Below are 11,718 nucleotides of genomic sequence, written 5' to 3'. Positions count from 1 at the left end.
TGAAGGCTGAACAGAAAAGGTGCAAAAATACTCTGTTTTTGAACTAAAAAACAGGGTAAAACTTGGTACAAAGAAGCAGCAGTATGGTCTCGGCAATGAAGGCCTGTGTGAAGAGGTTTTTAATCCCAAAAAAGAGCTTTAGGCTCTGATACCATGACACAAACTGAGAAACGCTTCGTGGAAGAATTTTATTCATTCTTACGAAAATACACAAAACATTCGCTCTATACATCAACCATAGCAACAGAAAAGGAAAAATTAACTAGGGTATATCAGATCCCATGATTTATGGGATATTCTAACATAATAGGAAAGTAACCAAATCAGCCTAATTTTAGGAATACGGGCTGTTACCAAATTTCCTAAAATAGCTAACTATACATGTATAGAATACAAGTCATTAAACTTGTTTTCCCACACAATACAATACGTTCATCCATTTGATTTTCTAGTTTGGGAAATTCTTTATTATTAACAATTTTCATAGGAACATAGTTTCCTTGAACAATTACTCTCCAAGCTCTCCAATCCATTGTTTGGATAAAAATGCTCATTCTTTGTTTCCATGAGGTGTAATTTACACCACAAAACATTGGAGACCTTGTAGAGGATTGACCCTTACAAAACGGGGATACACCAATATGTGCCACGTGATCTTTATACAAAAATGGTTAAGCCTATTGTAACCGAGCTATGATACCAATTGTTAGTTGAGGTGTAGTCCCAAGAGGGGGGGTGAATTGGGTGTTTAAAAAATTCATGTAAATGCTTAAACATTTTAAGCAAAGTTTGAGCACGTGTACGTAAATGCAATCAATATTCACAACAAATATGAACAAATATAAATGTGCTTAATTTAAAGAGATTAGAGAAGTGAGAATAAAACCCGTGTTTTTTTTAAGGTTCAGCAATCCTTGCCTACGCCCTTGCCTCAAGCAACCCACTTGAGGATTCTACTATGTACTCCTTCAATACGTAGAGAAAACCTCTCTCTTTCAGTAGGCGGAGAAGCCTTTACAATCCCTCCTTCAATAAGCGGAGATGCCTCTCTCCTTCACTAGGCGGAGATGCCTCTCTCCTTTACTTAGGCGGGTTGTCTCTCTCCTTTAGTAGGCGGAGATGCCTCTCTCCTTCACTAGGCAGAGTCACCTCTCTTCTTCAATAGGCGGAGATGCCCTTACAAAGCGGAATCAATAGAAATTGCTGTACAATGAATGCTCCAAACTTGAGTGGATAAGTACAATAGAAATAGCAAGCTAATACACTCTCAATATGATTATGAAATGAAGCTCAAAGAGTAACTAGAATTTCTCTTCAATCAATGAATTTCAAGAGTTGCCTCTCTCCAAGGCAAAGTCGCCTCTCTCCTTCACTAGGTGGAGATGCCCTTACAAAGCGGAATCTATAGAAATTGTTGTACAATGAATGCTCCAAACTTAAGCGGATAAGTACAATAGAAATAGCAACCTAATACATTCTCAATATGATTATGAAATGAAGCTCAAAGAGTAACTAGAAGGTCTCTCTTCAATAAATGAATTTCAAGAATGATTTTTGAGCAAGAGAGTAAGTGTGCACTTGAAAAATGAACTAGAAATGCAAAGTACTTGAAAAGGGTTTTCAATCAAGACCAAAAACTTGGATGTGTATGATAGATGTCTATCCCTATTTTCTTTTGTTACAAATCAAGTTAGAAACCTTGTATTTATAGGCAACATGATTTACTAGCCGTTTTATGGCCATTGGGCTTTTAAAAATAATTTATCATTTGAAAACTAGCTGTTTTCTAGCTATTGCGGCTTTTTGCCGCAAGATTTGATCCACCGAATTGGGACTTGGTCGCCCGAATGGCCTGGAGATGGAATTTGTGCAAGTCAGTAGCAATTGGTCACCCGAATTGCCTGGTTCAGTCGCTTGAGTTTTTGGAAATTTTCAGCCGTGATTTTCCTGAAACACCCTTCAGTATTTGGAGCATAACTTTTGCTAGAAAACTCCAAAAAGGGCGATCTAGGTATCAACAAAAAGTTAATAAAAATTCTTCAACTTTCGTGTTGAAGATTTTTTAAGATGGGAAGATATAGATAGAGAAAATTGTACATCAAGGCGGATACAAAAAAAAGAAGGGAATTTGGAGAATCTTGTTTTGAAGTTTTTCATTTCCAAAATGATTTTACCACTTTGAAATAATATTTGCACATTTAGAAAATGATTTTCAATGAAATATAGAATGCCTAGGGTCCAACTAAGGTCACCCATGAGCTTCTTCACATAATCAATGATAGTGTACTCATATAGGTCCTATTTGTAATATACATGAAATAAATTCTTTTAATTCTTCAAGCTTGGACTTCATGAGCTCCATAATCATAGCCATAGTCTTCAAGCTTGGTCTTTATAAGCTTTATGTTCATAGCCAAATAACGTCGTCTTGTATGCTTCATGGTTTTCCAATTTGCATCTGTTATTGTGCTTAATACTTTAATATACCTATGTACACACTTAGTAGCACAATTAGATGCCTTGGTTTGTCATTATCAAAACAGGATGAAGCCTAGAAAAGCCAACATCTCTACTCAGCTAGACTCCATTACAAGCACAAGATGTTGATTCTTGCTGATGCTCCACCTGCACCTTTGTTGGTGCATATCAACCCTAACCCTGACCCTGACCTCACACTTAAATTTGGCATCAGGTTTGAGTTATTGGAGTTTAATAGGAAATGTGAATCAGACTGTCAGAAAAGTTCTTGGAAATGAAGAATGCATTTGCACACAAGTAGGTGTCCAACTAGAAAAATGTCTGGCATGCAATCTCATAAGGTAGAGGTTACACATGCCAATGGGGATAACAGCTGCAGTATGCTTGCATGGGCTATTATGGGGCTGCTACTACAGATTGAGAGAGGATGAAGACATTAGCAAGTGCAGGTACATCGAAGTTAATTATGAGCAGGAAATGTTGTCACGATCTTACATTGGACGTGTACTAGATCTTGGGTATAAAAAGGATGGTTCATGCTCCAACTATATGAGGTGCCATTTATAGGATAAAATCACAAGGCCAATTGGGTAAGAGCGGACTATACCTTATTGGAGTTGCTTATCGTTACATTTGGTACCAGAGCCACCCTAGGTGTACAGTCATGTGGGTGAATTCGATTCACCACAGCGGTTTAGTTCCCGCATAGGGATGTGTGCCACTCTGACTAGGTCACTAGAGATCAGACGGGATGGCTAGCCAGGTTCCCACATTGTATGTTTACTTGGGTGATCTTGGGCTTATAAGGGCTCCAACATGTGCACTGTGCAGTACCTTGTATAGGATACAAAGTGAGGCCCAGAGCAGACAATACCTTGCCAGAGTTGGGTCGAGACTGTTACAGTGTGCCATGAGTTATGTCCTCTATCCTAGTTTGGCATGGATGTTGAGATCTGCACTAGGGAATTCCAAAAATTTTATGGTTTATGTCATTTGATGGAGGCTGAGGAGTGGATGACCTCTGGTACTTTTAAGTTTCATACACTGGGAGGTGGGAACAGTGTACTGATCTCCAGACTCTGTACTTTCGCTCTATTGAGTATATAGCATCTTTGGCTAGGACTAAGGAAAAACAGCAGGCTTACCTGAAGCAGTCCTAGAATGTCAGCTATATTCCTAGTCTTTTCCTGTCCTTCGCCTAGGTTGAATTGAAGTCAACATCTGCTATGTCCACCAATTTACCTGCATGCCAAATTTACTCTTAATAACTTTGTGCCAAGGGGAATTCCTCTAGGGGTAAATGCCAAAGCCATTTACCCATTAAAGCAATTTCTTGGGCACCAACTTACTAAGACCCGAACTCTCTCCTTAAAGCTACAAACAATCTCCAAATGAACCAAATGATCCTCCTCCTCCCCAACCCCATACGATAGAAAATCTCTTAGAACTCTTTAAAAAAAAAAAAAAAAATTTAGCAACTCCTGTCAGAATTCAAAAATTAGACATAAAATAAAGCCAGATACTAGAAAGACGAGCTAAAACGAGGGTGACACGATCTCCTAGAGAACATATAGTATCCTTCTACCCATTGAGATGCCTAGACGCCTTCTCTATCACAGGATCTTGAAAACCAACACACGTCAAATGGAATGTCATAAGTGCCTCCTTACTGCCATTGCACACAAATTTGAAGAAGACATGAAGATTTTGATTATTTTATTTCCATTCTATTTTCATATTTTTGTTGACTCATTTGTTTTAATTTCATTTATCTTTGTTTGAAAGATAAATTAAGGAACACATTTGCGGTAGGTTAGGCATTGCACCTGGACAAGATAAGATAAGGAGTGGCTGAGATGGTTTAGGCACCTGCAAAGCTAGTGCACCAATGAACAGGAGTGAGTTTGCTATTGTTAGTACCAGTAGAAGAGGCAGGGATGGACCAAAAATAACTTGGAATGAGATAGTAAGGATTTAACAGCCCTCAAATTGTAATAGGAAATTGCCCAAGTGTGTGTCAATTGATGGAAAAGGACTAATGTAGCCAACCCTTCCTAGTGGGACTTAAAGGCTTGGTGATTAGATCCATTAGCTTTTTTTAAAGTAGTTCTATGTGGATCCTATGGCTGTTATCCTATAAATTACTCTTGTAATGAAGTTTGGAACAAATTTTGGGAATTAATCAACTAATGAATTTAATTTTGAGAAATTGTGCCTGGATTTATTGTGCCCTGCATACTACAGTAAATATTCTTCTTGTGTTTATTCCATTTGTTGTCTATTGTGGCAATTTTGTGTCCAGTCATAAAAACTGCTGATTCTTATCTTCAAAAACCGCTGCCCCCCTCTCTTCTCCCCCTAAGCAACTAAAAATTATTGTTACTAGGAACTGGATTTTCCCTTGTTTACGCAAAGATGACAACATCAAACCAAGCCTTATTTCTCACTAGGAACTAGATTTTCCATTCTTATTTGCTTTTGCTTTTTGTTTGTAGATTCTGCAGTCTCTCTCTATACAAGGCCTGACCTCATCTGGGGGCAGCAGTGCAGTAAGTGCTGATGGGGGGAATAGTAGTGGAGCTTCAAGAGCACTGATTAAAGAGAGGTTGATACTAATTTGAATCATACTCAAAATAGCTTTGTATGTTTTTTAATTGGTTTAAAATTTTTTACTTAGTTTGTCCCTTTGTGGGTTTTTAAAGAAATTCTTTCTTCTTGCTGATCATTATAAAAATTAACTGTAGTCGTCAATTTTGCTATCAGGTTTAAGATGTTCAATATGCAGTTTGAGGAGCTTCATCAACGACAATCTCAGTGGACAGTTCCCGACACTGAGCTGCGGGAATCTTTGAGGCTTGCAGTTGCTGAAGTGTTATTACCGGCATATAGATCTTTTATTAAACGTCATGGGTGCGCTTTCTCCAAGTTTTTTTTTTTTTTTTTGACGGGTGCATGAATTAGGAAAAGTTTTTTACTGGGTTTTGTGGAATTTGATGTCAAAAAAGAATTTAGCTGTGTCAATTTAAAATTGAAGATACTAATTTTTTAATACTCAAGCTAATGCCATTTCTTTTTGTCTGAAAATAAACTTCATTTGATTTTTGGGGCCAAAGAAATGGGGATGATGCCATTCCCATTATTTCTGACTTTGGTAACATATATTTGGAATCATATGGATATGGACCAATTTCACTATAAAGTTTTTTAGACTTTTGTGCAAATCAATCCACTCTAATCCAAAACCTAGTTCTCAAATTGTTGTTACCGAATGCTGTGTAGATGTTGGACTGTTATATCCACCAATTACTTTTTTGCACTTCTGAAATCTGATTTTTGATGTGTGGCAGGCCTATGGTTGAGAGTGGAAAGAACCCCCAAAAGTATGTCAAATACACTGCAGAGGATCTCGAGCGAATGCTGGGCGAGTTTTTTGAGGGAAAGAACATGAATGAACCTAAGCGGAGCTGAGTCTTGTGGACTTAGGCTCCTTTCTCCCCATCTCCCTCTTTCTCCATCTTTGCGACAGAATACACTATTCATTCTTTCTGAAGGTATCTGTTTTTTCACTCTGATGAGGGAGAGTTTTGGATCCATCCTTAATGCTCCCTTCACCCAGGGCAGTGGCAGAAATTGTTTCTAGGCCCAGTTTAGTGTAAGAATTAGCTTACAAAAAGGAAAAAGTGCGAGTAACATAAAAAAATAAAATAAAATAAAAAATAAAAAATAAAAAAATAGTAGAGAAGAAACGAAAAGCATATAAATGATTGTGTATTTGCATGCTTCCTGAAATGATGTACAAGAGGGTGGCGGCCCATCTTGCTGAAACTCCTGTTTAGTTTGGTACCTCAGTTTCTTTGGTGGGGATGTGCTTTTTGGGATATTTTGTAATTTTGTGCAGTCAAGACCTGAGTTTTCCCCGAGGGATTTCTATATGCCGTTCAAAAGATGCATTGTAAAGACTCCGGTGTTATTGACTTCCTTTTGCCTTTATACAATATAAAGAATTGAATAAGGTAGGATTTGGGAGTATGAATTTTGGATTATAGATTTGGATTTGGGGGAATTTGGTAAGTGTCAATATTATTTTCTAGTCCACTTATTTAAATTCAATACAACTTCAAATCGTAGACCTCTCCAAACATAGGGTAAATCTTTGTGGGCATTAACTTTTTGCTTAAAGTGCTGATAAAAACAATCTTCTATGGGTAAAATACATTGATCTCTTCGGAATTTTAGTAAAAAGATATGGACTCTTTTGAGGTCTCTCCTGATGTTTCAAAATTTTTAACATTTGTTTTTTGAGATACTTATATGGCTAAATGTAAGGGGAAAATTTTGAGTGTTTTTTTTTTTTTGACAAATCTCATATGAGATTTATGGAATTTTTAAACCTTTGAAAATATGTCTTTTCACTCAATCTGGAAGGGCAGTATCTTTAATATTTTTTATTCGATTTCCAAGATGAGCAGAAGATATTTATTTGGTAAGGTTTATTTTCATGCCAAGTAATTTTTGTAGAAGACTTGCATACAGTGATTCTGGATGTTCATCATGGTTACCTTGAAGCAGCAGGCAATATTTATGTACAGGCCAAGATGTGGTATAAAATTTAATTAAATTTACTCAGATTTAAATTTAAGGTTTTGAAATTTATGTTTCTAAGTGTAGCTTATGCTGTGTTTGGGAGCATAAATTTCAAATCTCGAATTTAAATTTGGGTGGATTTGGATAAATTTTAATTCAACTATGTATTACATCTTATGCAAATATGATATAAATTCAAATTCAAGACCTCTCATGAAGTTATAGTTGTCTTTTATTATCAAATTTGTTTGGTTGAGATCGTAACTTTGAAAGAATAAGGACCATACAAGAGAAAATTACTCGGATATGTATGAATAGAAGGGAAATAAAATAGATATCTTGGGTTACTGTTCCTAAAATTATATAATGAGTCCTCTAACCTACTGTCAAGTTAAGATTAATTCTCAAATTTGTTTGAAAGAAATTTAATATAATTTTAGATTTCAATTTGTATAAATTTACACAAATCTAAATTCAAGTCTCAAAATTTTCAAATATAAGTACTTTAATTATTATTATTATTATTATTATTATTATTATTATTATTATTATTATTTCCTTATTTTGATGGGGCACACTACCCATGTTTATCCTTTTTCTTTTTCAAATATTATTCATATATCATAACCAAATTTGAAGGAAAACGTGATAGGAATGGTTGCACCCTATAAATTTTACGATGTGCCTAATCCTTTGTGTGACATTAATATTTTTTAATCCTTTGTGTGACATTAATATTTTTTAGTGGAACTTGCCAACATAAAATTCTCCCAATACAAATAAAAGTTCATTGGATAATTTAAAAGTTTCATATGAAGTGATTCATTGATATTTTCTCCATAAATAAATTGTGTTGCTTGTATGGCTCATCCTTGGCATTCAACTAATATGTAGACTTTTGAAAAATTCTAAGTGGGCTAGAGCTAGGTTAGAATTTAATTTTTCTTAAGACAATTTTAAAGTCATACTTTAAAGAAACCACGTCTTTTACAAACTGGGGCAAATTTCAATTTTTTATTATGTTTTGTTTGGACTTCTGATCTTTTCTTTAAAAGAATTGATTCTTAACTAATTAAGTATCAATTAAGATGTCTTATCATTTTTTTTAACTTCATCTTTTGAGCATTTGAAACATCTTACAATTCATGCTTAGTGTGTTGACTTTGTGAGAGTTTAATTTTTTTTTCTACTTAATATTTTTTTTGTATTAAAAAAAGTAAAATAATATTAAGAGATTACAAACATTGAATGGTACTATTGTATATAAAAAAATGTTTTTTTCCCCTTCTTTGCAAAGGCTTAAGAGAAATGTCACATACCACTACACATCCACTAAAAACATTATTATAATAATTATTGTGATATTTTAAACAATTAATCAAATCTTAAATTTTGATAATTTCAATTAATAATTACATGTTATGAAAATCATAAGAGTTTAATGGCTATCACTCCTTCGTTTTTCCACCCTAATAAATGTTTTGCAATCCTTATTACCCGGGCACCATCTCCCTCTCATTTGAAACACACACACTGCATGCATGTATACATATTTGCATGCTTGAAGTAAGTAGATATATAGAAATAAGATGAGAGATAAAGAAAATGGAGATATTTTGTATAAGGTCGGTTCTAAATCATCTTATAATTCCTCCCGAGATATTGAAGTTTTTTATTTCATCCGCCCGTGGAGTAGGCATAGCCGAACCACGTAAATTTCTATCTCATCTCTATTTATTTTTCTATATCTTTTATAACACGTTATCAGCACAAGACTCTAACTATCTGAGATGTTTCTTTAAATTCTATTTAATTTATTTCTTGTAACTTTTACTCCACAAGAGTATAATATTCTGTAGAAGAGAATATGTCTTTTAAAGTTTAAAGAATATCAATCTCTAAAAGAGATGGTAAGATAGTCCTTCTGAAGAGGTTATATATTTAAATCCTTCACGAATTTTCATATCAATTTTAATACCCAACGATCCATATATGTATGTTGTTACTACGTTCATAAGACTCATGCTCAGTTGTTCAGCGACTGTTAGCCTAATTAAGAATTTAAAAGTGATTCTATCCATTACGAGAAAATATGTCTCCTCATAATTAATTTCGGATTTTTGCGAGAAACTTTATGCCACAAGTGATGGGGATTAACGTGCTTTGACTATCTCCTTTGCCAATATGGTGACATGTGGATGACCTCTCAATGTCCACTATTACTCATAATTATTTTGTGGGTACACATGGAATTACTTGAAGATCATCTACCTTTTAATGGAAGACTTGAAGATTTTTGAAGACTATATTATTTGTGAATGCATTCTTGAAGATGATTTTTTATGTTGGACTTTATATTTTGCATGGACACTTTAATTTGGACTTAGACATTTTATTTCAAGACTTTATGGACTCATGGATTGAAGATTTGAAGACTTGGACATTTATTCTTCAAGACTATTAGGTGCATGAAGACCCAAGTGAAAGCACGATCAAACCCAAGAGCCATGTGGGCACGACACAATTTTATGCTCCATAGGCCACACGGTTTTGGCCTCCTTTTGGCACATGTCTGAGTCTCAAATTTGAATTGTAATAGTGTAAGACAACTAAGCTTGAGTTATGTGTCTATGAGTTGGAATTCTTTATTTTTTTTAGTAAGTACTAATTGTGTTAGGTTGTCTTTAGTGTGAGAGTTGTGAGAGTGTTTAATATTTTGTCTCCCATGCTCGTGTGAGAATTGTGAGAGTGTTTAATGTTTTGTCTCTCATGCTAGTCTTTATATCCTTTCTCATTGTAAGAACTCTAATTAGTCTATGTTTGGAATATTAAAGAAAAACTCCATTGTTGGAACTTGAAGTTTTGTCCAATCTTGTGATTGCGTAGTGTGAAGCTACACCGTTCTCCCTGGGGATCAAGTGGTGAAAGACCACTCTATCCAACATCACCACCACCCCTCCTCCCTCTCTCACCCATACGGCCTCCCCCTCTAATTACACACACGGCCACGCCCCTCTAAATACCCACACGACCTCCTCTCTCTACACATACATACCCATATTCATCTTTGTGTTTGAAAACTTGATTGAATGACTTCTAACATGGTCTAAGCTCGTGTTGGACAACATCAAATTATCCAACGATTCTCTTGGGTAAACTTATTACTTTTCTTGAATCCTTGCTTGATTGTGTGAGTCATTGCTTGAAGCCTGGAATCCCATATTAAAGGAGTCCACTTAAATCCTTAGTTTTCAATATTGTCACTTACTAATATCAATAGTAAGAATATTAAGTTGTTAAATTAGAACTTGCATTCTTGAATTTTTCTAAAGTAGCATCTTTCCACATAAAAACTTGATTCCTTGATAAAGAAACACTGAGGACTTAATTTCTAAATGAAGTCATACACTTTTTTCAAAGTCATATTAGAGGAGCCCACTTGATTCCTTAACCTAATCATGTGACATGTAGGGGTTTGATGTAATTTTGGGTATGGATTGGTTCGCAGTTAATCATGCCAGTATCGATTGTCATTTGAAAGAAGTGATTTTTAGATCTCCTAGTGAATAAGAATACAAATTTATTGGTTCACGTGTGCGTGCTTCGCCACAACTTGTGTCAGCTATTCAGGTGAGGAAACTGATTCAAGATGGTTGTCAGGGATTTGTTGCCTACATAAAAGAATTACCAAAAGAAGAACTGAAACAAGTCGATATTTCTGTGGTCAGAGAATTTTTAGACGTTTTTTCCAGAAGAGCTACCTGGTTTACCACTAGACCGTGAAGTTGAATTCATCGTGGATCTTCTATTGATATGTAAAGCACCTTACCGAATGGCTCCAACTGAGTTAAAGGAACTGAAAGATCAATTGCAAGAATTGATAAATAAAGGATTTATCAGGTCCAGTGTGTCGCCCTGGGGAGCACCAGGATCTATTCGTGAAAAAGAAAGATGGGACCATGAGGATGTGCATAGATTATAGGGAAATAAATAAACTAACTATCAAGAATAAATATCCTCTTCCCAGGATCGACGATTTGTTTGATCAGCTCCAGAGGACCCAAGTCTATTCTAAAATTAACCTTCGTTCGGGTTACCATCAGGTGAAAGTTAGGGCAGAAAACATTTCGAAGACGGCACTTGAAACTAGATATGGGCATTACGAGTTTCTGGTGATGCCATTTGGGTTGACTAATGCACCAACAGTATTTATGGATTTAATGAATCGGGTGTTCCACTAGTACTTGGACCAGTTTGTTGTAGTATTCATAGACGATATACTGGTCCACTCAAGGAGTTTTGAGAAGCACGAGTATCATTTGAGGTTGGTGTTGCAGATATTAAGAGAAAGAAAGTTGTACGCAAAATTCAAGAAATGTGAATTTTGGTTAAGGTAGGTTACATTTCTCGGTCATGTGATCTACGGGGATGGCATATTAGTTGACCTAAGTAAGATAGAGGCAGTGGTAAGCTAGGTGAGACCAGGGAATGTCCAAGTGGTTAGAAGATTTCTAGGTTTGGCAGGCTACTACCGATGCTTTGTTGACGGTTTCTCTAGATTATCGGGTCCGCAAACGCGACACGTGAGGAAAAATGTGAGGTTTGAATGGACCGATGACTATGAATAAAGCTTTCAAGAATTGAAGCAACGGTTGG

At 35.6% G+C, this 11,718-nt stretch overlaps 1 protein-coding gene across 1 annotated transcript in view; it reads left to right on the top strand.

The window, feature by feature from the left end:
* Positions 1-6,507, top strand: part of LOC131165267 (exocyst complex component EXO70A1-like) — an 82,774-nt gene extending 76,267 nt beyond the window's left edge. The window contains exons 10-12 of the mRNA XM_058122901.1: positions 4,974-5,083; positions 5,242-5,388; positions 5,826-6,507. Coding sequence (XP_057978884.1) covers positions 4,974-5,083; positions 5,242-5,388; positions 5,826-5,946 — 378 coding nt within the window. The 3' untranslated portion in view covers positions 5,947-6,507. The remainder of the gene's footprint in view (positions 1-4,973; positions 5,084-5,241; positions 5,389-5,825) is intronic.
* The last annotated feature ends 5,211 nt before the right edge of the window (positions 6,508-11,718 follow it).

This window comes from Malania oleifera, chromosome 10, assembly GCF_029873635.1.
Source record: "Malania oleifera isolate guangnan ecotype guangnan chromosome 10, ASM2987363v1, whole genome shotgun sequence".
In the NCBI taxonomy this organism is placed as follows: domain Eukaryota; kingdom Viridiplantae; phylum Streptophyta; class Magnoliopsida; order Santalales; family Ximeniaceae; genus Malania; species Malania oleifera.
The sequence above is the reverse complement of the archived record's forward strand: the minus strand, read 5'-3'. Positions and strand labels throughout refer to the sequence as shown.